This window comes from Eubalaena glacialis, chromosome 14 (genome assembly GCF_028564815.1).
Source record: "Eubalaena glacialis isolate mEubGla1 chromosome 14, mEubGla1.1.hap2.+ XY, whole genome shotgun sequence".
Taxonomy (NCBI): domain Eukaryota; kingdom Metazoa; phylum Chordata; class Mammalia; order Artiodactyla; family Balaenidae; genus Eubalaena; species Eubalaena glacialis.
This window is the reverse complement of record NC_083729.1, coordinates 19637685-19664881: the sequence shown is the minus strand read 5'-3', so window position 1 is coordinate 19664881 and position 27197 is coordinate 19637685. Positions and strand designations below refer to the sequence as shown.

General features: G+C 49.3%; 1 protein-coding gene across 1 annotated transcript in view; it reads left to right on the top strand.

Moving 5' to 3' along the window:
* The first annotated feature begins 2099 nt into the window (after positions 1-2099).
* Positions 2100-27197, top strand: part of ADCY3 (adenylate cyclase 3) — a 48696-nt gene continuing 23598 nt past the window's right edge. The window contains exon 1 of the mRNA XM_061168725.1: positions 2100-2226. Within this exon, the coding sequence (XP_061024708.1) occupies positions 2125-2226 (102 nt within the window). The 5' untranslated portion in view covers positions 2100-2124. The remainder of the gene's footprint in view (positions 2227-27197) is intronic.

Here is a 27197-nt window from a genome sequence, read left to right as displayed (position 1 = left end):
GGTGTGGGGTGCAGACGTGTGGCTCCTCCCTCGCCCTCCAGGACCCCAAGCCCTGTCAGCCTGGAGACCCTTGGCCTGGTGGCTGCTGTGTCTGGACCCCGCATGGGCTTCGGTGGAATGCCACTGCTTGGTGAGGATGCTCGGGGTGCAGCCTGACCTTGACCAGCTTCCTGCACCATGAACTTGGAGTTGGGCGGGTTTCTAAGGCCACATGGACCCCACAGGAGGGTGGCTTCTGGGCTGGTGGAGGTTCCTGGACCTCAGGCTAGACTGGCTTTGAGACCCAATGATCTGTGTGATTTGCTTTGACTCACTGAACATAAATTATAAATTGGCAGCTTTTCCGATCATCAGATGTTTAATAAGTGGCCTGACCATACTAATGACCAGTGGGCATACTCATACTGACCACTCAGATGGGAATGGGTTGTCATGGTCCAGAAGAAGGTGCAGGAGCCGTCCTACAGGACTTTGAAATCCCCTGCTTGCCCCGCAGACGGTGTAGGCGATCAGGCTGCTCAGGCCCAAGAACACAGCTGGTTGTTAGTTGCTAGAACCAGCCATCGAAGAAGCTCGTGAAATCTTCACCCAGTGATTTGATGACCAGCACCACGACACACCTCACCTGCTAATCAATTCATTGCTCAGCGGGCCTTTGTTGAGTGCCCCCTGGGCTCAGACTGGTGCCCAAGTACAGACTCTTCAGGAAGCTTCTGCTGGGGGTGGTAGGTCCTCCTGGTTAGTTTCGACCGGCAGCCCTGATGAAACATAAAAACAGTCAGAGGGATACAGCATAACCGAGAGTACCCAGGAAATTAATGTTAGAATTAACTTGCCTTATTGTCTATTAAACTATCTTGTTTCAACAACTAAAATTGACTTCCCTGCATTTTTCACCTACCCCAGAATTTATTATGTTCCGCTGGGCCAATCTTTTCTTCCCCTAGGGTCAGAAACTAAGAACTTCTGTCTCCCTTCCTGCCTCTCAACTTCCAACTTCTGCTCCAGAAACCACACCCTTGGGAGGAGGGGTCTGTCCACCTCTGGCAGGACCTCAGGGAATCAAGGCAGGGAGCGTGGGGCAGCCTCAGGGGAGTGGGAGGCACCAGACCTGGAAACAGGCCTTGTTGGAGAAGCTTCATGGCCAGTGGTCTTGGCGAAGTGGGAGGAATTAGAACCTGGTCCAACCCCACATGGGGCCCAGTCAGGTCAAGGATCGTAGCCGGCAGCAGACAGCGCCAGGAAATCAGGTGTGGTTTGAATGTCAGGTCCATAGCCAAGGTTACCTCTGGCGGCCTGTGGGAGCAGGCTGGGGACCAAGGACACCTAGGCCAGCCTGCAGGGTGCCAGGAGTGGGGGAACAGGTTCTCGATGCCCAAAGAAGCTCTTGGTGCCAATGCACTGAGCTCACCGGACAGACGTCAGATCCCACCCGTCTCTTCCCCTTCCTGTAGCCTCAGTTCTTCATGAGACCTGGATGTTGGTACCGGCCACCCTCTCACCTGCTGGCGGGTGGGGTTGGCTCAGAGGATGCATGTGAATCCCAGAAGCCTGTAGCCTGCGGCACACGTGTTAGGTGGCATCGTGACAACTAAATCAGCCCAGGACCTCTTCTGGTCTCCTGTGACATTCCATATGATCTGCAGCTGTTAGGTTATACACCCCTGGCCAGTAGATCTGGGCTTGGTTCACTTTCCTCCCCAGCTAATCAGCACAGTACCTAAATGCGCCTACGAAGTAAGGGTGCAGTAAGTGGTGGTTGAACAGGTGAGTGAGTGAATGGATGAGTAGCAGAAGGACTGCTCAGGCTTCACAGGTGGGCAGGATTGGCCAGCTTCCCTACCATGAAAAGGTGGAAGGGAGAACAGCAGTCCCCTCACTCATCCATGGTGATGGGGCAGGGTCTACTTCAGGGATCTGAATACCCCCTCAAGGTCAGGAGCTTTGCTGGGGACCTCCCTGGACAGTGGGCAACTTGCAGTTGGATTTGGGTCACCACCTGCCCACCTCCTCCATCCTTCCCTTGAAGACATGCCTTGACCATTGTCCTTTCCTCTCTTCCTCCTCTGGATACAGATTCTGGCCAATGTCTTCCTCTATCTGTGCGCCATCATCGTGGGCGTCATGTCCTACTACATGGCGGACCGCAAGCACCGCAAGGCCTTCCTGGAGGCCCGCCAGTCGCTGGAGGTGAAGATGAACCTGGAGGAGCAGAGCCAGCAGCAGGTGAGGCTCTCTGGGGGTGGCCTTGGGGCAGTGCCGGCCTGGAGCCTGGGTTTGGGGCCTGTCGGAAGGGCGTGAACCCAGTTGCTGTGGGTACCCCAGGGCTCCGTGTGAATTATTTTTCTCTGGAGGCATCACTCTGTGTGATTCCTCTCCCCGCTCCCTCTGCCACACCCGCCTGGGCAGATCGCTCACCTGCTTTGTTCTCAGGGCTCCTCTCCCTGCGGTGGGGTGGGGGTGGGAGACCCATCCCCTGGCCTCGGGGGCCCTTGTGTGTGAAGTCTATCAGCCCCTCACCCCTCCTCCCACGGGCTCAGGGCAATCTCCCCACTGCCTTCTCCCGCTAAGTCATTTGTGAAGACCTAAAACTGAGCCCAACCCCTGGGGAGCCCACTGTTTACATTTTTCCATCAAGAGAAGTGCCTGCCTGCTGTCCCCTCCCTTTGTTTACTGGCTTTACTCCAGCCTGATCCACTGCAGAAACTCCCCACTCTCGTGTGACTCAGTCTTTTAAATAGTTTTTGGTCTGGATTCATCTCACATGCTTTTTGAAGGATTTCAGAAATGACATCCACCAGTTTCCTGTTATCCATAGGTTGACTTGCCCTGAACAAACAAACTCAATAGGTTGAAAACATATGATTTCTCTGCTCTGGGAACCATGTCGTTTTGTGTTCAGGTGGTGCTGTTTGCTCTGGGTTCAGTGGGTTCACTGAAATTGCTGTTTTCATAGACCCTGCCACCCAGGTGGGTGGGGCCTTAGTTTCGGGGGGCCCCCACTGGTGGGCCTCATGTTCTCTAGACAGTGCTATTTGAAGGCACACACTGAGTCATTTAGCTGATGTGTCCTAGCTTTGTCTGTCCTGGGAGGTTCTTTCTCTCTCTGTTTACTAATGAGATCTAGAAGCTTCTGAGCTGGGCCTCGGACTCATCTCTTTCAGAAGACAAGCTTTAGAAGGGGAACCTTCCTACCTCCATTGTGACAAAGGGCCCGTCATATTCGTCCCCTTCTCCTCGGCCCTGTATCCTGTGGTTACCGGGGAGCTGCTGCGGCTTGAACATATTTAAAGAATCCTCAGTAAAGCTTTACTGGCTTTATTGAGTTCCTTCAAAGGCATTCTTTAATTTCTGCTTTTTATACTGTCTTGGTTCTTGTTTGCATTTGATCTCTCATAATGTGGAGGCAGCCCTCTGGGTTCTCTACATTTTAAAAAAATGCATGTGTCACCATTGAGCTAGACTGGGGAGTTCTTTTTTATATAGTCTGTGCAGTTTTCAGCATACCCATCTGTGTTCATCTTGTCTGTCTCATAATGTATAATCCAGGACATCTTCAATTACGTTCAGTAGTGCTTGGTGGGGGCCTCCTGGTGCGGTGAGGAAGGCCCTGAGTCTCACCCTGGATCTGTTAGTCTCTGGGTGGATGATTTAGACAAGTTATCCACCCCATAGCGCCTCACTTCCCTCATCTGCAAAGTGGGGGTATTGATACTCCAAAGTAGAGATGTTGATACTCATCTTGCTGAGGGTCAGATGGGAAACACAGAAGTGCTTTGTAACCAGTAAAGCTGGAAACAGTGATGGTCAGGCTGAGGTACATAGGCCACAAGGCCCACTTTCTAATGCCCCTTTGGGCAGGATCAGTGCGGGGAGCCTGGGGTCTGGCTGAGAGAACCACCCCTGTGTGCTCCAGGCCTCCTGGACACCATGGAGCGGCCAGGGGGCACTGGCAGCCTGCCCAGGCCATGCTGCTGCTCCTGTGCGTTACCTGCTCAGACACTAGCCCAGGAGTGAGGGGTCCAGGGAGGCAGAAGGGAGGTGCAGGGGGAGGAGGGGCACAGACCTCATCCCCAGGCCTTGCTGGGCTACAGCAGGTGGCTGTAAATGTCCATCAAGTGGACTCTAGCCTGAATGTGACCTTGGGCTAGTTCCTTCCCCTCTTTGGGCCTCAGTTTCCCTATATGTAAATAGTAGATGATAATAAATTTGGCGGTAACATGGGAGAATCTGTGTCAGTTCCTTTGAGAATGAGAAAAGCATTATCACCATCAGGAGGGCTGGAATTCTGCCACCTGTGAGTTTCAATTTGCTATATTTTCCTTAGGACTTTTGTGACTATGGACATGAGAGCTGCTTGCCATTTTAACTTTCTTTCCGTGTCCTTGGCAGGTTTGGGTATCATGGTTATGCCAGACTTATTTTTTTTTTTTTTTTTAATTAATTTATTTATTTATGGCTGTGTTGGGTCTTCGTTTCTGTGTGAGGGCTTTCTCTAGTTGCGGCAAGTGGGGGCCACTCTTCATCGCGGTGCGCGGGCCTCTCACTATCATGGCCTCTCTTGTTGCGGAGCACAGGCTCCAGACGTGCAGGCTCAGTAATTGTGGCTCACGGGCCCAGTTGCTCCGTGGCATGTGGGATCTTCCCAGACCAGGGCTCGAACCCGTGTCCCCTGCATTGGCAGGCAGATTCTCAACCACTGCGCCAACAGGGAAGCCCCTGCCAGACTTATTAATTGGAGAAATGTTCCCTCTTTCTAATCCCTGGAAAAGTTTAAAGAAGATTTAGGTTATTCCTTTAATGTTTAGAAGAATTCACTAGTGGAGCCCTATTGGGTCTGGAGTTTTCTTTATGAGAAGGTTGTTTCATCTAAAGATATAACGTTGTACATTTCTTTTTGCATGAGTTTTGGAAAGTTTTTGTTTTTTCAAGAACTTGTCCATTTCATCTAAGTTTTCAAATTTTTGACATAATGTTCATTATATTTTCTTTTTATGTGTCATTGTGTATGGGATTTGTGTTCCTTTTTTCATTACTGATATTGGTAGTTTGTGCCTTCTGTTTTTAAATTTTTTCTTAATTTGTCTTACTAAGGTTTATTAATGTTTTAGCCTTTTCAGTGAAACACCTTTTTGGTTCTTTGTGCATTTCTATAATTCACTAATTTATGCTTCTAACTTTTTATTTCCTTTCTTTGGGATTAATTTAGTGTTCCTTTTTACCTTCTTGAAATGGAACTGATATAGCTAATTTCCAGCATTTCTTTTCTAAAACATGTACTTATGCTATAGATTTCCCTCATTACAGTGCTTTAGCTTTATCCCGCAAGTTTTGATATGTCATATTCCTGTTGTCATTTAGTTCCGTTTTCTAAATTCTAAAATTTATATTTTCTAAATCCATTGAGATGCCTTTGATCCATGAGCTATTTAGGAGTACATTAATTTCCAAATATCTGGGGAATGTTTAAAAGTTATCTTTTTACTATTGATTTTTAGCTTCATTTGACTGCGGTCAAAGAATATGCTCTGTATGATTTTAGCCCTTTGAAATTTGTTGAAACTTGATTTTTGACCTAGCATGTGACTGGTTTTGATGCAGTTAAGAATAATGTATATTCTACAAAATGTATCAAAATATCTTTCAAAAATGAAATAAGGTCAATAAATGTCAATTATGATTCATTTGCATCTACCCCAAAGTATTTTTTGCCTCTTTGGTCACAATGCGAAGACCTCACAACACTTAATTCCCCCTCCCCAATACTTTCTGGCCACTGTAATATATTTTATTTTATTATTTATTTATTTCAGGTTTTTAAAAAAGTGGGGTATAGATGATTTACAACATTTTGTTAGTTTCACATGTACAACATTGTGATTCGATTGTAATGTATTTTAATTCAACATCTGTGTTAAGCCCCACAAAACAGTCTCATAAAGTTACATTATAGTCTTCTACAGTTAATATTCATTACCTACGTTTGCCCGTATTTTACCCTCTCAGTTACACTCCATTTCTTCTTCATTGTTGGGCTTCCATCTTCTTGAGGAATTCCTTTTAATATTGCTTTTCAAGTCGGTCTGTTGGCACTAAATTCTCTCCATTTCTAATTGCTAGAAGTGTGTTTATTTTGATTTCAATTTTGAAAGTCATTTTTTATCAGATATAGAATTTAAGGTTTCTGGATTTTTACTTTCTGCCCTTTGAAGGTGTCTTTCTATTATCCTCGGGCTTCCAGCTGTAGGACATAGTGTTGCTCCTTTTGTTATTTAGTTTTTGAAGTATAGTTGCTGTATAATATTATATAAGTTACAGATGTACAATATAGTGATTCACAATTTTTAAAGATTATACTCCATTTATAGTTATTATAAAATATTGGCTATATTCCCCATGTTGTACAATAATACTGCTGCTCCTTTTAAACTAATGCATATTATCTTCCTCTGGTTGCTTTTACTGTTTTCTTTTTGTCTTCGGTTTTAGTTTTGCCTAGGAGTTTTCTTTTGAAGTTACCCTGTTTTGTACTCAAAGAGCTTCTTGCATTGATGGCTTGATGAAAATTTTTAGCCAGTATCTTTTTGTAGCTGCTCCCTCATTCTGTCCTTTCCTTCTATGACTCTAGATATCTTTATTAGACATTTCTACCATGTTCCATAAATGTCTGGATCTTCCTTTTTTTCTTTCTGTGCTTCAGACTGAATATTTTTACTGACCTAACTTTCAGTTTACTAATCCTCTCTTCTGCTTTGTCAACTCAATGGTTGAGCTCATCTCTGGAATCCTTAACTTCAGTATTGTACTTTTTTCCGTTCTAGAATTTCCATTTTATTTTATTTAAAAAAATTTTCCATTTGATTTTTAAAAATAGATTTGAGTTCTCTGGTTAAGTTCTCCGTTTTGTCATCTATTTTTAGAACCATATTAAACATTCATTTTAAAGTCTTTGACAACCATGGTATCGGAATACTGATGGGTCTGCTTTTCTCTCTTGATTTTTGGTCCTGTCTTATGGCATCCTGGACTTTTAATTAACACTGGATATTGTGTATGGAAAATCATAGCAGCTCTGAATGATGTTGTGTCTCTCCAGACGGGATTACTTTTCTTGCAGCAGATGGTTATGGTAGGGTTAGCTCAGATTGATACCATGTGGGGGTGAGAAGATTTAAAGCTGGGTTTAGCTTGAGAGCTGGTCTGTTTCTGTTCTGTGCCTACTCTTAGGAAATATCCCTTCAGGGGTCTTAACTGAAAGGGTGTCCTCCTCTTGAGGGACCCTGAATTCCTCAGCATTAAGAGGCTGCCAAAACTATCCTTTGATTTTTAGCCTCCTGTCTGTCACTTTCTGCTTGGATTTTCGGTCTCTTGCCCCATACAGCTTAGGGATTGGCAAATGCCTCAAGGGGAGTAGTTGTAGAGAAAGTCAGGCTTACTTTTCTATGGTTCTCTTCTGTCCAGGATCTCACCTCTCTACTCTGCGTTGGAATCCTTGTTCACCAGTTCTTGTTTCTCCAGCCCCTCGGAAGCTCTAGCCATTGCTCTCTGTTCAGACTCTCAACCCTAGTCTCAAGGGAAAAAGTGGCAGAGTGTGTTGGGCTCACTTAAACGTGTCTCTCTTCCCTCAGAGAGCTTGTGCCCTGAAGTCCTAGCTGTCTTGGTTGTTTCCCATTGCCTTCAGATAGCTGTTCTTTTGTGTTTTATCCAGCTTTTATAGTTGTTCTTGGCTAAAGGGTTGGTCTGATATAAACTCCTCTATAAGAAGCAAGAGTTGGACGTTATTTAAAATATTTTAAAGTTTATTTCAAAGTAGCTAAAAGTGTACATATTATAAAATTACAAAGGTATGAAAAAAATTGTACCATGGAAAGTAAGTTTCCCTCTGTATATCATCCACTTCCCCGTCCCTCAGACAACCACTGTTGTCTCTGTTGTGTTTCAGAGGTATTCTATTTCCAAATCTTTGTATATAGGCACACCTTGCTTTATTGCACTTCACTTTATTGATTGTGCTGTGCAGATACTGAATTTTTTTTTTTAACAAGTTGAAAGTTTGTGGCGGGAATTCCCTGGCAGTCCAGTGGTTAGGACTCTGTGCTTTCACTGCCGAGGTCCCGGATTCAATCACTGGTTCGGGAACTAAGATCCCACAAGCCATGGCGTGGCCAAAATAAAAAAAGAAAAGGAAAAGAAAGTTTGTGGCAACCCTGAATCAAGCAAGTCTATCAGCACCATATTTTTCCAACAGCATTTGCTCATTTCATGTGTCTGGGTCACATTTTGGTAATTTTCACAATATTTCAAACTTTTTCATTATTATTATATTTGTTGTGGTGATCTGTGATCAGTGATCTTTGATATTACTATTGTAATTGTTTTGGGGGACCACGAACTGCGCCCATATGATACGGCAAACAATAAATATGTGTGTTCTGACTGCTCCACTGACCGGCCATTCCCCCATCTCTCTCCCTCTCCTCGGGCGCCCTATTTTCTGAGATACAACAATATTGAAATCAGGCCAATTAATAACCTTACAGTGACCTCTAAGTGTTCAAGTGAAAGGAAGAGTCACATATTTCTCACTTTAAATCAAAAGCTAGAAATGATTAGCTTTAGTGAGGAAGGCATGTCAAAAGCCAAGATAGGCCAGAAGCTAGGCCTCTTGCACCAGTTAGCCAAGTTGTAAACGCAAAGGAAAAGTTCTTGAAGGAAATTAAAAGTGCTACTTCAGTAAACACAAGAATGATGAGAAAGCAAAAGAGTCTAATTGCTGATATGGAGAAAGTTTTAATGGTCTGGATAGAAGAACAAACCAGCCACAACATTCCCTTAAGCCAAAGCCTAATCCAGAGCAAGGCCCTAACTCTCTTCAGTTCTGTGAAGTCTGATAGAGGTGAGGAAGCTGCAGAAGAAAAGACTGAAGCCAGCAGAGGTTGGTTCCTGAGGTCTAAGTTCTAAGGAAGAAGCCATCTCCATAACATGAAAATGCAAGGTGAAGCAGCAAGTGCTGATGTAGAAGCTATAGCAAGTTATCTAGAAGATCTAGCTAAGATCATTAATGAAGGTGGCTACACTAAACAGTGGTTTTTCAGTGTAGATGAAACAGCCTTCTATTGGAAGAAGATGTCATCTAGGACTTTCATAGCTAGAGAGGAAAAGTCAATGCCTGGCTCCAAAGCTTCAAAGAATGAACTGACTTTCTTATTGGGGGCTAATGCAGCTGGTGACTTGAAATTGAAACCAATGCTTGTTTACCATTCTGAAAATCCTAGGGCCCTTAAGAATTATGCTAAGACCTGTTGAGACCTAATGCTCAGAAAAAAAGATTCCTTTCAAAATATCACTGCTCAATGACAATGCACCTGGTCACCCAAGAACTCTGATGGAGATGGATAAGGAGATTACTGTTGTTTTCATGCCTGCCAACGTAACATCCATTCTGCAGCCCATGGATCAAGGAGTAATTTCAACTTGCAGGTCTCATTATTTAAGAAATACATTTTGTAAGGCTATAGCTGCCATAGAGAGTGATTCCTCTGATCTGGGCAAAGTAAATTGAGAACCTTCCGGAAAGGATTCTTTATTCTAGATGCCATTAAGAACATTCGTGATTCATGTGAAGAGGTCAAACTATCAACATTAACAGGAGATTGGAAGAAGCTGATTTTAACCTTTGTGAATGACTGAGGGGTTCAAGACTTCAGTGGAGGAAGTAACTGCAGACGTGGTGGAAATAGCAAGAGAACTAGAATTAGAAGTGGAGGCTGGGACTTCCCTGGTGGCTCAGTGGTTAAGAATCCACCTGCCAATGCAGGGGACACAGGTTAGAGCCCTGGTCTGGGAAGATCCCACATGCCGCGGAGCAACTAAGCCTCTGCGCCACAACTACTGAGCCTGTGTTCTAGAGCCCGTGAGCCACAGCTACACTACTGAGCCCGTGTGCCACAACTACTGAAGCCCACGCACCTAGAGCCCGTGCTCCGCAACAAGAGAAGCCACCACAATGAGAAGACTGCGCACCGCAACAAAGAGCAGCCCCCGCTCGCCACAACTAGAGAAAGCCTGCGCGCAGCAACAAAGACCCAACGCAGCCAAAAATAAATAAAATAAATCAATTTATTTTAAAAAAAAAGAAGTGGAGGCTGAAGATGTGACTGAATTGCTGATGAAACTAATGGATGAAGTGTTGCTTCTTACGAATGAGCAAAGAAGATGGTTTCTTGAGGTAGATTCTACTCCTGATAAAGATGCTGTGAAGATTGTTGAAATGACATCAAAGAATTTAGAATATTACCTAAATTTAGTGATAAAACAGCGGCAGGGTTTGAGAGGATTGACTCCAGTTCTGAAAGAAGTTTTACTGTTGGTAAAATGCCATCAAACAGCATTACATGCTACAGAGAAACCATTCGTGAAAGGAAGCGTCCGTTGACGCTGCAGACTTCGTTGCTGTCTAATTCTAAGACATTGCCACAGCTCCCGCCACCTTCAGCAGCTACCACTGATCAGTCAGCAGCATCAACATCAAGGCAAGACCCTCCACCAGCAAAAAGATCACGGCTCGCTGAAGGATTAGGTGATTGTTAACGATTTTTAGCAATGAAGTATTTTTTAAAATTAAGATACATACATTGTTTTTTTTTGATATTGCTATTGCACACTTAATAGACTACAGTATAGTGCGAACATTTATATGCACTGGGAAACCAAAAAAATTCACGTATTCACTTTATTGCAGTATTCGCTTTATTTCGATGTTCGGTTTATTGCAGTATTCAGGAACTGAAACCGCAGTATCTCTGAGGTGTGCCTGTACAGACTTTTCACACACAAATGGTAGTATGTTCACTCTTCTGCACTCCATCTAGTCACCTAATCCCTTAGAGAAGGTTCTAAGTCCATATTGCAATTGCCTCTTGCTTTTTGTGACGGTGCTGTATTCCATTGTATAGAGGTACCATCATTTATTTAAAAGGGCTCCTGTAGGTAGGCATTTAGGTTATTTCCAATTTTTTGCTACTGCAAACATTGCTGTAATAGACATCTTTGTAGGGACACACCATATTATACGTGTACAAATATATCTGAAAACTCAAAACCTAGAAGTGGAATTGCTGGATCAAAGGGCATGTGCATTTTAAAAAGTATACATATATATGTATATGTGTATATATGTGTGTGTATGTGTATACATATATGTGTGTGTGTATATATATATGCGTATTTACTGTGGTAAAATATACAGAAGATAAAATTTACCATTTTAATCATTTTGAAGTGTATAAGTTCAGTGACATTAAGTACATTCACAACATTGCGCCGCCATCACCACTGTTCGTTTTCAGAGCCTTTTCATCATCCCAAACAGAAACTCTATACCCATTAAATATTAACTCCTCATCCTCCTCTCCACCAGCCCCTGACAACCACTATTCTACTTTGTCTTTATGAATTTGACTGTTCTAGGTACCTCATGTAAGTAGAATCCTACAATATTTGCCCTTCTGTGCCTGGTTTATTTCACTTAGAATAATGTCTTCAAGGTTCATCCATGTTGTAGTATGTATCAGAATTTCATTCCTTTTTAAGGTTGAATAATATGCCATTGTATGTATGTAACATGTTTTGTTTATCCATTCATTTGTTGATGGGCTCCACCTTTTAGCTCTTGTGAATGATGCTGCCATGCACTATTGGTATACAAGTATCTGAGTCCCAGCTTTCCAAGTCTTTGGGGTATAAACCCAAGTGGAATTGCTGGGTCATATGGCGGTTCTGTGTTTAACTTTTTGAGGAACCAGGCACGTGCATTTTTAATGTTGATAAATATTACCAAATTGTCTCATAGAGGTTCAAACAATTTACACTCTTCCCAGGAATGAATGAGAGTGGACTTAGGCGCTTACGTTTTCCTTGTTTATCTAGAAAAGACTTCTTTGCTTTTGGAACCCTGCAGCTCCCCCCAGGGATGCCTATTTGAAAACCCCAGCTGCAGGGAACAGGCCCCAAGGCAGTGGTAACATCCTGTGAGCTGTTGCCTGTTGTTTCCTTATTTGGCTCAAGTCACAGCGAGGTAAACACAGGTTTGGAAGAGTTTCTTTTCTTTTTCAGTATATGTTGTATGATATTTGATCAAAATAGACAAGTATAAAGAAAAAATACGATAGAGGCATATTCCTTCAAGTCTTTTTTCCTTCTTCTATGTTTGAAAGAGTGTTAACCCTGATTATAAAAGTAACATCTTATTCTCAGATGTAGCAGTTCAGAACCAGATATTCAAGTCTTACGCCCGTGTCATAGGGTTATTATGGAAGCTCAATGTAAAGGGTTTTTTAGCACAGTGCTAAAGAGTAGGCAGTGAACTGTCTACCATCATATTATTGTTGTTGGATACATTTTGAAGATACAGAGAAGTAGAATAAAACCTCCCATAATCCAGGGGTTACATTTAAAAATAATTTTTAAAAAATAGTGTGTTAAATTGAGTTCTCGGCTAGAAAAGGCTTTCAGGTTTGCTGGATTTTTTTTCCTTTTTGTTGAGGTGAACAACATATAACATAAAATTAACCATATTGTACAATTTAGTACATGGCAATGGCCCCAGCCCAGGGGACGCTGGCTAAGGAGGAGCCAAGAGGCAGGATGGGAGCCGGCTGGGGCTGGTGCACCCTTGTCCATGGTTCCACTCGGGACAGAGCTTGCTCCCTCCCCAGGCGTCGGGGCTGACGTGGCGAGTGGTGTGGGCTCTGGGCTGATTTTACATCCCAGGAATGTCAGCTGATGTGTCTTTGGAGCTGAATGCAGGCTACTGGAGAGGTGGCACACTCCCATTTCACTTTCCTCCTGTGAAAGCCCCTCGTGAGAATAAAAATGAGATAATAGAAGTGAAAACGCTTCGGAAAGGGCTGCAGAAGGTCCTAGTGGGAGAGGAAACAGAAGCTGGTTTGGCCACCTATGTACTCACATTTGTTTAAATGCCTTTTTTAAAAGTTCCCAATTTGCAGGGGAGACCTCCTTTCAGAATTTAGTTCTCAGGGTCCGTGTCTCACTTTTTCTTTTGTCGGCGAGTGTTTATCTTGTCTTCTAAACTGCTTTGGGAGGAGGCACCGTGTGTGGCCTCCAGCCGTCACTCCTCTCTGGCGTCAGGAGCCCACACCGGATCCTCTGGTTCTGTCCTCTTTGCTGCTGTCACCTGGGAGGTTGGGCTCTCCTTTGCTAAGACGACCAGCCTCCTGCTGACGGCGGGTGATGCCCGGTGGGTGGGCTGCTGGCCTCGTCCCTGGCAGGTGCGCAGCTGCCCTGGGCATCCGAGCACAGCCTCCCGCTCTGCTTTGTCACAGGGTGGGCCTGCCTGGCGTGTCGGAGGCTGTGTTGAGATGAGGGAGCACCTGGGTGATGAGGAGGTGGGATGACGACTCGGATTCCAGTGGCTCAGCTTGTCTCCTCTGCCGGGAGGGATGGGACCTCGTGGAGTTGAGGCTCCGTGAGTGTGGCCCTGGCAGGTGAGGGCTCTCGTTGCATTGCCGAGCACGTATCTGGCGCTTTAGGCCGTCCAGTGGCATTGACCACAGGGTGGTCCGGGTGGACTTCAGGCCTGTCTCCAGCTTCTCCTCAGCTCCACCGGCCTGTTAGGGTCGAGCAGGAGGCCCAGAGGAAGGAGCTGGAGTTGTTTTTCTTTATTCCCATGTGACCATAACTCGAGGGTTTAGTTGGGGACCTTGAGGGTTGCTAAGCGCCCCGACTGCCACCTGACAACTGCAGGCACCCAGGAAATCCACCCAGTACACACCCGTCGCCAGGTACAAACTCTAGACTTCTGAGCCTTTCTGAAGCACGTACTCGGAATTACTTCCCAGGGAGTGGGAGGTGGGTGGAGGAGGATGTGGGGGAGGATGGAGGGATGATGGGGACACCGTAGGCTTGCACTTCCTTCGGATCATGTTCAGTTAGGAAACCAACCTGGTCCTCACCTGGGGAGGAGAGCTGCCCTTGGTCCCCACCCGCCTGGGGTAGGAAGCTGCGGCCAGGCGTCTAGGGGAGAGCCCAAGGCTGCCTGTGCGGGGTTCTAGGCCAGAAAACCATCCACTGCCACCCGTACCCACCTAGGGCCAGGGGTCAGATCACCTTCTTCCGTGGTGCCCTGGGGAACTCGGTGTGGGTGAGCGCTGGGGGCCCTCACCTCTGGGGGGATGCAGACAGAGCAGTCACTTCTGCCTCTCCTGCTACTCCAACCCAAAGCCCAGAGCACCTTTGACTAGGGGTGGTATTTCTTCTTTGTGCAGGAGTGTTTCCCTGGGTGGGTGACCTTCTGCCCTTGAGCAGGTCACCCCTTTATCGCGAGACTCAGACTTCTCTGGTAAGAGAAGCTTGGTAAGAGAAGCTTGGGACTGGGACTGCTGCCATTTCAAAAGCTCAGTTTCTGGTCTTTCTGAAGGTCTCTGACCTCTGGCCAAGCCTGCCTCACTGTTCCCTTCAAGACCTTTAGCTGTAGAGTGACCTCAGCCTCAGTTGGTGGGGAGAGGGGAGTCAGACTGACAGAGAGAGACAGGGAGGTGAGGAGGAGCCACTGCCGCCTAGCCTGGGGGTGGGTTTCTAGTGTCAGCCCTCAAAGCGCCCCGCTGTTGTCCTGGCAACAGTGAGGTTGGGGCTGGGGACCTGCCTCCTGTGTCACTGCACGAGGATGCAGCTGATGGAGGCGGGGCAACCCCATCGTTTACTTGACGGGAACCATGGAGGAAACCCCCTGACAGCAGCCTCCAAAGATGCTTGCTGTCTTAACTGCTTCACAGAACCACTCACGAGTATGTTTTAGTTTTTAGTTTAGCCTTGAAGGCCTCTTGGTTTGAGAAAAGCCAGAAGGTGAATTTCCCATGGTATGAAGTAGGCATTAGTGCTTCTGTCGGTTTCAGCTCTCACCTCTTGGATTTCACAGAATGTTCTTCATTCTGACATTCCAGGATTTAGCAGAACAAGGCCATGTTAGGTGATGCACATGATGAGCCCACAGAGGACAGGCCGTTCGAAGGCCGTGGAGGGCCCCTGCCGGTGGGGGGACATTTGCTGGGTCGGGGGGCCTGGGCGCTGGTGGTGCTGCTAGTGCATGGCCCCGTGTCTGGGCTGTGGCCTCCGCGCTGGGGCCCTGCCGGGCTCTGGAGGGTCCTGGGCCCAGAGACGTCCTCCAGCAGTGTTCTTCTCTCCACACAGTCGTAGAGTCTACGGTCGGGGTCCAGTCTGGTCTGGGTTGTGGTGCGTCCCCACCTTTATCTGGCTGTAAAGATGAAGTTTTGTTTAGTAATAGGAGTAGTTTTTGTTTTGTTTTTTTTTAACAATTACTTCTGCCCAGTCTTGAGCTGACTTTTTACTGAATTATCTCATTTAATCATCACGACAAAACCCAGGAAGGGAGTTGGCCCTCCCTCCCGGTGAGGGCCTCTATTTGGGAGATCTACTGATGAGGAGAATTAGGTGAGTAGTCCCCAGACCACATCTGGGCTATCAGTTTCTGTTTTGTTTGACCTGCCCAGAGCTTCAAAAATTTCTAATACTTAAAAATTTGGACATTCTATATAAAAACTTGTATTTCTGACTGCCTTGAGAAATGGAAATGTCTGACAACACAGGGTGCAGAGTGAAGCTTGCATTCATATCCGAGCCAGGCCACTTACTTGCCCCATGACCTTGAGCCAGTTACTTATGCCCTTTGAGCCCCCATTTCTTTGTCTGTGAAATGGGAACAGAATAGGATTGTCAGACTGTCTAAAAGAGAGGATTCATCCCACAAATATTTGAGGCACGCTTCTAGACACTGGGGGTACAGTTGTGAACAGAACAGATTCTAGTGGGGGAGACAGTCATTAAACAAATGCTGTGTTAGGAAGTAGGACAGGCAGTGGAGAAAAACAAAGCAGGGGAAGGAGCATAGAGCCTGCCAGAAGTGAAGGGAGGTTGCTGTTTAATATCGTGTGGCCAGAGGAGGCTTTCCGATAAGATGAGATTGGAGCAGAGACCTGAAGGCAGTGAGGGTGTGAGCCATGCAGTGATCAGAGAAATGAGCAGCAAGTGCAAAGGCCCTGTGGTATGTTCATAGGATGTCAAGGTGGTCAGTGCAGATGGAGCAGAAGTGAGGGGATGAGAGGTAGGAGGTGAGGCAGAGAGGTGATGGGGGCCAGATTCTACGGGGCCTCGTTAGGACCTTGGCTTTTCCCTTGAGGGAAATGGGAGACATTGGAGGGTTGTAGGTTTTAAATGGATCAGTCGGGCTTATGGTGGAGAAGAGAGAGCAGTGGAAGCAGGGAGACCAGTTAGAAGCATTGCAGTAATTTTGGTGAGAGAGGATAATGGCCCAGACCAGGATGGAGGTGATGAGGAGGACAGAGGATTCTGGGTATGTTTTGAAGGCAGAGCCAACGGGACTTACTGCTGGGTAGAACGGGAGATGAGAGAGTGGGAAGTCAATGATGGCTCTAAGGGTTTTAGCCTGCAGGTGAGCTGCTGCTCTGGGTCCAGGACGGAAGCAGGTGGTGTGTGCTTCCATGGCAGACATTGTAGCAATCTTTTCCACTGATCACAGACGTGACCTCGGCATCCTTCTCAACACAGTGCTCCAGGCAGCTGCTCTCTGTCCCTCCAAGTTGGACTTAATTGCTGCGGTAGCGTTCTAGAGCTGCATAGCCATTTGTGGCTATTTAAATTAAAATTAGTTAAAATTTTAAAATTAAAAGTCAGTTCCTCAGGACTTCCCTGGTGGTCCAGTGGTTAAGACTCTACGCTCCCTATGTAGGGGTCCCAGGTTTGATCCCTGGACAGGGAACTAGATCCTGCATGCCGCAACTAAAGATCCTGCACGCCGCAACTAAAGATCCTACGTACCGAAACAAAGACCTGGTGCAGCTAAGTAAATAAATAAATAAATACTAAAAAACAAAAAAAGTCAGTTCCTCCATTGCACTGGCCACATTTCATGTGCTCAGTAGCTCCATGTGGCTGGTTCGTGGCTACCGTATTGGAGAGCACAAGTTACAGAGCATTTCCATGACTGCAGAAAGTGCTGTTCTAGAGGGTGATGGCTTGCCTCTTGGGCCACGTCTCCTAGTTGACAGCTCATTAACTCATCACACCTCTAAGGAGCACCCTCTTTGTGCCAGGCTCTCTTGGTGAGGGCTCCAGATGCCACACGTGTGGGCTATCTTTGGGCCCAAAGGGCAGTCTCCTGAGATGGTGGTCACGTGGGCCCACAGTGGCCCATCTCTGGGGACTGTGCAGGAGCCAGGCAGATGACCAGCAGCTGCACTTGCTCAGCCTTCCCTCTCCCACTCTAGCAGGGTAAGGGTTCTGGGCTGACCCTGGGTCTGTGTGGTTTCTGGGCTGTTCTCCCAACACTGAGATTGAATGTGGTCCTGCTTCCATCTTGGAGCCCGTCTACCTGGGAGACTCTGGGCTGCTGGCTTGGAGCCTGTTTTGCAGTGGAAAGTCTTGTTTAAAGATATGCTGGTTTTTGAGTTACACAGCCTCTCCCTCCTCTGAACTCTCATGGCCTTTGGCTGAAGACAGCAAAGCACTCCTGTCCTGTGAGACCAGCCAGTCGAAAAGTGACTTGACTGCCCTGCTCATCCAAGCTCTTGGGAGTACTGTTTACCTTTGAGCTTCACAGCATGTAGCTTGGGGACTTGCCTAGATGAGCAGTGATTGTTCTTTGATGACTTTGAGTGACCGAGGTCATGACCATGTCTTTTAGATGGGGCAGCACGTGTGGGCCCCTAGTCTACAGGGTGGCTGTCTGCTCACATAGAAGCGGCAGCACCGGGGTGTCCGGATTTCACATGATGCGGTCCTGTGTCCTGTCATCAGGGAGAGAGGAGTTGTTTGGGCCTTGACCTCCCTGGGCTAAAGGCCAGGTCCTACCCTGCATTTCCTTCCTCCTGCTGCCTCCTCTGCACAGGTGCTCAGGCCAGGATGGGCACCTGGGGGGGGGGGGTCCAGTGACCTTTTGGCTTCTAAGTGGCCTGGAAACTCCAAGAACGTGGACAGATCAGGACCAGAACAGACAGGTTTGCAGACAGCTGTGGGTCTGCTCACAGCCTGTTGTAGTGACATGTATTTGTGTGTGTGTGTGTGTGTGTGTGTGTGTGTGTACCCAGTAGGACACACACATTCTTTAAATAGACAAGCAGACTTAACAGGCTTACTTTGTACAGACACTGTACACACACACTCACAGACGCACATGCACACGTACCGGCCACCTGGGCACTGTAGGTCTCTCCACTTAAATCTGTCTTCCTCCCTCTGCCCCTTTCACAAGGATGTTGTAGAAACTTAGCTTCTCATCAGCCAAGCTCGTTTATCCAAATCCCTGGCGGCCACCCTGCTGTAATTAACTCCTGAATATGCCTCATCAGAGTATCAGCCGTAACAACTCGGGGCCCCTGGGAGTGGTGCTGGCCTCCTCCTCTGTCTCAGTCCTGGGGTAGCAGGAAAGCGAGGCCTGGCGTGCTTGATCCGTCCCTTCCCGGAGCCTGGCTGAGACCATGCTGACAGTGCCCTGGCCGGGCTCATGGCTCACCTGAGCAGCTCGGCACGTAACTGTTTACAGATGAGGAGACCCCAGCCCAGGAGGCCGAGCATCCTGCCCCGGGCCCCTGTGGTCTCTTCTCCCAGGGACCAGGACCCCCTGCCCCACCCGGTCTGCTCACCTGCCTGGGGTGGGCCTGGATCCTTCTCCCCAGGGTCTGGGCAGTTTTCTGCTCTACCCATGAAGCCTACTAGAAACTTCCTGTCTCTTTCTGGACCGCGTCTGATTCTTTTCCTAGAGGGCCAGGGCCTTGCCTTCCATTGCCGTGTGTTTTTAGGATGAGCCTTGAGGGCTGGGGAGAGGCTGCGTGAGGCCCCTCACCCTCCTTCTTTCTCCGTGTGGAGCCGGGTCTCAGCCCCCGAGCCCCTGAGTCCCTGTCCTCTGCTGGTGGTTCCATCCGCGGTTGCCCCCTCCTGCCGCCTTCTCACGCGGTATCTGGGGACGCGAGGTCGCCACCTCTGGGGCAGCACATTCTTTGTTTGCACTGTTTTGACTTTTAGAGAATTCTCCCTCCATGGGAAGCAGCCGTCTGTTCCCCGCTGTCTTCCCTCCTGGGGCCTTCAGAGCAAGCCCATTCCTTTTCCGCACAACAGCGTTCCTCAGACTTGAATTCTCCGTGGGGCCGCAGATCCCCCTCTTCTCTGGGCTGATTCCCACCCACCCTCAGGTGACCGGACTCCGGCTCCCTCACCTCAGGGTCACTCACTGACCAAGGCCCAGGAGATCTGTTTCTTTGTTGGCGGGGAGGACCCAGGAGCTCCACCACCTCCTCTTTAGGGACCTTAACTTCTCTTAAGGGCCAAGGGGCTTGTGTAGGCATCATTTTATGCTGTGAATTCATTTAATATCTAATAGCATCTCAAATGGCCAAACTTTTCTCCCAGGGTTGATACACTGTGTCCCGCCCCCATGCTGTTCTCCGGCAGTTGGTTTTGGGGACTCAAGTAGAGGTTATTACATTTACCCCTTTTGAAGTTGCTCCTCTACATTTTACCAGATTGCTCTGGAGTAAAGTCCATATTAACCATTTGTCCCAGTGACATGCCATCCACACATTTTATAGATACATGGTCTGTATCTTCTCAAGTGTTCCTTCTGGAAAAATTTCCACTTTGAACAAAGAAAGAGATACTTAAGAAAGAACCCATTTTACACATGAGCAACCAAGGCCGAAGGGGTAAAGTGTATGCCCCAGGTCGCAGGGGCCTTAGCGGCCTGACCCCAGCTCAGTGATTTTTTGCTCTACCCCCCAAAGCTACTCCTCTTCCTTCTGACAAGATTTTTAAATCTTTAAAATGCTTTGTCTCTTCAGCAAAGTCTGCTTTGGAGTTAGTCATTATTATCTCCACGTCTGTCTCTTCAGCCTCCAACTTCCATTCCTTCTTTCGGTCCAGACCATCAGATTTTAAAAGTAGCTTCAAGGTAAGGAAATGTCATATTCCCACAGTCCAGTTTTCTGGCAAACTTCCACTGGGTCACTTAAAGTCATGGTCCAAGAGTGAAGCAAGCACATACCAGAACTTCAGGGCACCACAAGCCTGAAAAGGCACAGTCCTGAAAAAAGTGCCCTCTGTGCTCATGTCATTTTTATAAAGGAGAGATGATAGGAAGGGGCCTGGAGTTGATCACAAGAATTCACATGATAATGAATGCTGAGCTTTAGAATTCAAAATACCAGGAGTTTTAAAGAGGTGGGGGGGATGACAGTTTCAATTCAGTTTTGAAAATATTACAAAACAACTAATTTAAAAAATAAAAAAGGGTTAAGGGAGAAGAAAAACTAAATGAAAAGATTATCCAAATTATTGAACATCCTCCCCCTGCCCACTCTATTAGTTCCTGATAAACTTTGATCACATCTTCCTCTTTACTCCCAGTTCTTTGGGACTGTGGTCATCAGTGGTTTTTGGCTTTCCTGGGGGAGCCTGGGTGAGTGTTGGACCTCTGCATCTTTGACCGTATGAGTCCAAGTTTCTGGAGGTGTGTTGCCATTTCCACCTTGACATGAATCACACTGCTGTCCTATCCTCTGGGTTTCAAGTGTTCTGCTTCTTTCTTTCCTTTTTTTTTTTTTTTTTTAGTATCTTCCTTCTTTTTAATATTTATTTTATTTTATTTTATTTATTTTCTTTTTCTTTTTTTTTTGGCTGTGTCGGGTCTTAGTTGAGGCATGCAGGGTCTTCGTTGAGGCATGTGGGATCTTTTGTGGTGCACAGGCTTCTCTCTAGTTGTGGCATGTGGGTTTTCTCTCTCTAGTTGTGGTGCATGGGGTCCAGAGCGCGTGGGCTCTGTAGTTTGCGGCATGCAGGCTCTCTCATTGAGGTGCGTGAGCTCAGTAGTTGTGGCACGCGGGCTTAGTCCCCCCGCAGCACGTGGGATCTTAGTTCCCTGACCAGGGATCGAACCCGCATCCCCTGCATTGGAAGGAGGATTCTTTACCACTGGACCACCAGGGAAGTCCCCGTTCTGCTTCTTTCTAATCCACAAGTCCCGGTTGAGGTTTTTCCCTGCTGCTCGGACATGGCCTTGGAGGGGGGGGTCTCCAGCAGTGACCTTGGCAGCAGGATCTTTCTCTGGGTGTACTGATCAGCTCCTCTCCACTACAGGACCATGACTGTGCCTTTCCCCTTGGTTTCCTTTCCTTCAAATCCTTCTCAAATGCTCATAAAGTGGTGCTTCCAAACTTCAGTGTGGTCACCAGTCACCTGAGGATCCTTGGGCCTTGCTGGGTGAGCCCCAGGTGATGCTGAGGCTTCCCTTCTGCAGGCCAGACTTGGGGTCATGAGGCCTTGGTCCCGTGGGATGGGCTCAGCTGTACCAGGGGACCTCCCAGCGCCTAGACGTCCAGGGACTCATCAGAAGTTTCTGCTCCTCCAGTAGCAGTGTCAAGTGATGCCAAGCTTCGCACAGGAACCACGCACCTCTGGGCCCTTTGCGGTCAGTCCAGTGGCAGCTCACTGGACCATAGGGGAGACCTGGTGGCACCCCCGTCTAGGTGAGCCCCTCTGGAGCTGCCGCAGTTGGCTTCTCTTGCAGCTTTGGGGTGACCCAGCATCTCAGGGCCCTCACCGTTGGTCACATCCAGAGCCCACTGTCAGTCACTGAGGCAGAGCTCTCAGCATCAGCCCCTTTCTCCTCCTCCCCTCGGCCCGTGGGGAAAGGTTGGGGGGTGGGGCTCAGGGCAGTCTCCTGGCCTGCCCAGCACTGAGCCCAGGCCTCCCCTGCGTCCGCCCCAGCAGCACCCTCCCCCTCCTTCTCTGCTGACCGTCAGGAAGAGTCCTAGCAGCTGCCCTGGCCCGGCCCGCTCTCCCTGGTGCCCCGATGTGGTCTGGTGAACCTGGGCCAGAATGCTGAGGCACCCACAGAGGACCCACCCTCCCACACAACAGCACAGGGACCGGGGCCCACAGAATGTTCTGGTGGGCTCATCCCCAGGGCAGCCGTGTTGTCAGGTCCTTACTAGATAAGATTTGGGCACTTATTTTTCTTCACATTCATAGCAGAACAACGTCCGGTGCAGGTGAGAGAGTTAAGAGTGTGGAAAGTACGTCTTTTGGTGGAGAAAAAGCCACCAGTTCCATCGGTCAGGGAGCCCTGGGTCCACGTTCCGGGTCTGCCACTACGGCTGAGGAACCGGGACAATCCACATAACCCCTCCATGCCTCGATTTGGGCACCTGCAAGATGGAGGCAATATGACGTGTTTGTGAAAATATTGGGTAGGTGAGAAAGTTTTAGGGAAGAAGAGGGACGATCTTGATACTGGTCGTTAGTGTCCATTTGCCTGGCGACTTGCTGTGCTTCTAAGAACTGCAGAAAGAAGCCAGCCCAGGGCGCCGGTTCTGTCGCATGGCTCCCTAAGAGAGGGCCACTGCCTCCTTCCCGTTTCATTGGGGGGCTGTGGTCTCCTGCTTGCTTCGCACCTGGCCGTCAGTCTCCTTTCTCAGGTTATAGCCAAGCAGATGTGGGAGTCTGGAGGCAGCTCAGTGGCCTTGCAGGGACGGTCCATTTCTAAGAAAACTGGTAGTTACAGACAAGCTGGGGTCAGGGTCACAGCTGGAGGCAACAGGAAGTTTTGTGTTTATTTCCAGTTTAAAACGTACTTTAAAAAAGAAGCAGCAGCAGTATAACAACCATATAACAATTTTGAAAAGCATGTAAAGTTTTCTCTTAATTCCATCTCTCACATTGTTACCCTTTTCTCTCTTGCATATATCCTTCTGCCATTATTTCGATGCATGTGCATCCAGCATCACCTTCACAGAATACAATTTCATGTCTTGCTTTTCTCTCTCATCATTTTCTTGTAACAGTTTTCACCAATATCATTTTTAAGGTTGCATAATCTTCCATCCAGAGGATGTGTCACAATCTAATTAGCCATTTTCTGGGCATTTGGGCTGCTTATAGTTTTTTCCGCAAGTGTAAGTGATGCTGCATTAAAGTTCTTACACATAAATCTTCTTACTTCTTTTGGATTATTTCTGTTGGATAAATTCCCAGAAGCGCCATTAATGGGTCAGAGGCTTAGAACATTCTTATGACTCCCAAAACATATAGCAACTGCTATTTTAGGGAGAGCAGGCTCTGCCTCTCTGCTGGGGAGACCAAGACACATCCCCCAGCTCTGGGCCCCGAGGATGCCCTGGGTGGCTCCTGTCCTGTCCACCCCTGTGCCCTCTATGGGACCCACCAGGCAAGTGCACTTGGATCCCAGCCTCCTTCCTTTTCCAAGGACACGGATGAGGGAGGTGTTGGGGTCTTCAGCCTGGACTCTGAGAATGGCTGTCAAGGATCCTCTATGTGTGTGTGAGGATTTTTCTAGAAGATCCATCATGAGCATCATACACTCTTAAAAGAGGCCAGGATCCAGGAATGGGTTTAGAATCTCTGAAATGTAAGGGCAAACAAGGTCAGCATCAGTAGAGACACTGGTATAAAGTGGGTGTAGGTAAGGAAGGGGATGAGCACACCTGGGCAGGGGTCGGGGGCTCTGGAGAGGTGGCAGGTGGGTGAGGAGGGGGCGTTCCAGAGAGAGTGACGCCAGAGCAGAGAAAAGCAAATAGTCCAGCTTGTCTACCCAGGAGGGGCCACCGAGGAGATCAGGGGGGAGCTGGGGCCAGGAAGGCAGGTGGGTGTCACAGGGAGGAGGCCTCGGTGCCGCGGAGAAGCACGCGGGTGGGGAGCCATCCACGGATGTGAAGTTCAGATGTGGAAGGTGGCAGGTGGAGGGGAGCAGAGCCTGGCTGTCACAGAAGTCCTGGGGTTGCGACGTGGGCCCGGCCCCTCCTTCGCTGCCCACTCGGCCACTTTCTTGCCCCTGCCCTCCACCTACTAGAATGTTCTTTCCTGTCCAGTCCCGTGGCAGCTGCCTGTTGCATTTTTTCTCATCTGACAAATTGTTTGTTCTTTTTTCTGTGTACGCCTACTTCTTATTTAAGACTCATCTTATCAGAGTGACTTAAGGTGGACTCTGCCTGCTAACCTTTTGAGGTTGACCATAGGGTTGCCATACACCACACACGTCAATTGGTAGCCTTCATTTACAACCACAGCTGCTTTCTTGATATTTGAAAATTTGACATTTAAGGGTTATCTGCTTTCAGAACTCGTCTATTCTCTCTTTTTTTAAAAAAGCATTTATTTATTTATTTGGCTGCGCCAGGTCTTAGTTGCGGCACGCAGGCTTTTTAGTTGCAGCTTGCCAGCTCCTTAGTTGCGGCACCCGGGCTCCTTAGTTGTGGCATGCATGCGGGATCTAGTTCCCTGACCAGGGATCACTCGGGCCCCCTGCATTGGGAGTGCAGAGTCTTAACCACTGGACCACCAGGGAAGTCCCAGAACTCATCTCTTCTCTTGCAAAAAGTTACAGAATCACGTGATGCAAAAAGTGAAAATTCCCCACGTGGCACCCCCAGAGATACGCTCACAGCCTCCTCGCTCTGTGGACCTCCAAGGCACTTGGGTTTTGGGCGTCAGGGCTGCCCTGCTTTGTGCTTCTGCTGCTGCCTTTATCCTGCCCTGGTTGACAGTCCTGGAGCCCAGGCCGTGCTAGGATAGGGCAGTGCGTGTCGCCTCCGGGGAGGCCCGGCTTGTTTCCAGGGAAATTGGGCCACGGGCACTTCACAGGGTTGGATTGCACTCTGATGTCCCCAAGGTTCCCAGGGAGCCCAGAGTGGCTTTTCTGGGAGGACAGAGTTCTGTGGAAGAGCCTGAGGGGGGCGTGGGAAAGGCCTGCCTGTGTCGGGGGTGGCTGCTGAGGCAGGCCGCACCGCGCTGTGACTTTCCTGATCCTCGGTGTTCCGTGGCCCCCCTCTGCTCTTCCCAGCCTGGCAGGCCCTGCCCACGCCCCTCACATGTCTGCTTCTTTCCTGCGTTGGCGTGTATCCCGCATGCACGTTGAGGGGAGAAAGGCTGAGATGTGCGTGGAAGGCAGGATCCTTCTTGGTGTCCCCTTATCATCCTGTCTGGACCAGACAGAGCTCACAGGGCCTGGCTGAGGGACCAAAAGGTTTCCTGCTGACCCTGACATCCCGCTGGAGCTCTTCATCGATAAATCTATGGCCAGCTTGGAAGCCCCAGGGGAAGTTTAGACCTTGTCTTTCTGAGACACCTTCTGTCTCAGTGCCTCAGTGACACTTCACACCAAGTGACACAAGAACAGCTAAAGTATATGGAGCACTTGCCATGTGCAGACACCGTTTTAAGTGCTTTATGGTAATGGGTCACTCAGCCCTCCTGTTTTACGGGCGAGGACACCAGGGCACGGGGAAGTTTAATGATGGCCTGGCATCGCGCAGCGAGTGGCAGGGCTCGGGTCTGAGCCAGGCGGTCGGACCCTGTCCCTGCCAGCCTGGCATGGGCAGGGCCACACGTGGGGTGGGCTGGGACCCCTGGGATTCCTGCCCCAGCCCTCACTGCTGCTCCCCAGCCCCGGCTCCTTCTCCCGCTCAGGACCCCAGCAGCTCTCTCCACAGGCCACCCTCGAGAGCAGGCAGGGCCTCGTGTCTCTGGCTTTTCTTGAAAATCCTCCTGGAGGCTCATCTTCTTCCCAAGCTGAGAGCTTTGCCATGGCAGCAGCTTTGCCACCTGCTCTGCTTGGGCTGCAGGGCCCCGGGAGGCTCGGGTGCTGCTTCCTGGGCTCAGGTGGAGCCAGGCAGGGCGCACTGGGGTTATTTTGGCTTCTCATTCCTGAGCTGTAATGGTGCCATTCGTGAGGTTCTTAACAGTGGAAGAGACATTGCTGTGGAAATGGGAGGGTAATAGGAATAACCACTGTCCGTGCTTCAGGCTAGAGCCAGTGCCAGGCATGCTGAGCAGAGCGGGCTCACCTTGTTACGGTGGTATTCACCGCAAGAAAGAGGATTGATTTTCCCTGTGAGAACAGAGATAGGGCACAGGGACCTACCTCCCTGTGTGATGGCGAGCAGGTGGGGGGCTCCTGGCCTGCAGGCCTTCCTGGGAGGAGGAGGGAGGGGCCGCCTACAGCTGAGCCGTCTTCTCCAGGGGAGCTGAGGCCCCAGCCCTCTGGCTCAGTGGGGACAGAGGCCCAGGTACGACACCAGACTCTTGGGGGCCTCTTGGCTGTGCCCACCGGAGGAGAGGAGTCGACCTCTATACCTCAGGCTCCTACCCCAGAGCAGGTGCGTCTGAAAGGCAGGTAGAGCGGGGTTTTCTGGCCTCAGGGCCCACTGACCACAGCACAGAGCAGGAGCGGGCAGGGCTCTCCCCCCGTCCAGGCCCGTGGAGGAGGTGTGTTCCCGCTCCTGTACCGCGGGGCTGGCATCGCTGCCGAGGCCTGGAACCTGCAGCCGGAGTTTCACTGTGGCCCCTGACCCCTGGTCAGACCCCAGGTGCTGAGGACGCGGGTCTTGGTTTTCTGGCCACCCCTCCTGCCCCAGGTAGCTCCTGGCCCCAGGTAACTGCACATAGCACTCCCGGATCCGCGCGCCCCGCCCGTCCCCTCCTCCCCTTTCAGCGGCTGACCCTGCAGCACTGGCCTGGTCACCCGGAACTGCTCCACCCCGGGGTCAAAGGCTGCGCCCTCCAGCCACGTCTCTTGTTCCCCCAGCCCTCTCTGCCTCCTTCTGCACCCACACTTCTCCCAGGCTGACCTCACTTCCCGCTGCCTGATCCCGCGGGCCTCGGTTTAGTCGCCTCCTCGCCATTAGCGCAGTTCTCTTGCTCCCTTACCGTTTCCATCCTGCAGACCTGCACCTGAGGTTATCCCACCGTCCTCCAGTGGGCACCACCGTCACCTCCCTCCCCTCCCGGGGGCACGGGGTGGTTCCTTCCCGACAAGTTGCCGCTGCCTGCGTTTCCGCCTCCTCTGACCCACCCTCCAGCACCCCCGCCGCCACTTGTCTCCTCTCTCCTGTTCCTGCGCTCGGTCAAACCCGCGGCTTCTGAGCTGCAGGCTCAGCCTGCTAGCCACCAAGCATCTGCCTGCTGGGCGTCCCTGCACGGAGCCCTCCAAGGCACCTCCTAGACCAGACTCCCATCTTACCCCCCCACCTCTCCCTCCTCCTTTTGCCCGTATTTCAGAGACTGGCACCTCCCACCCGGACGCCCAGGCCGTGGTCCATCACCCCGGCCGTGGCCCATCACCCCAGGTGCAGGCGGCA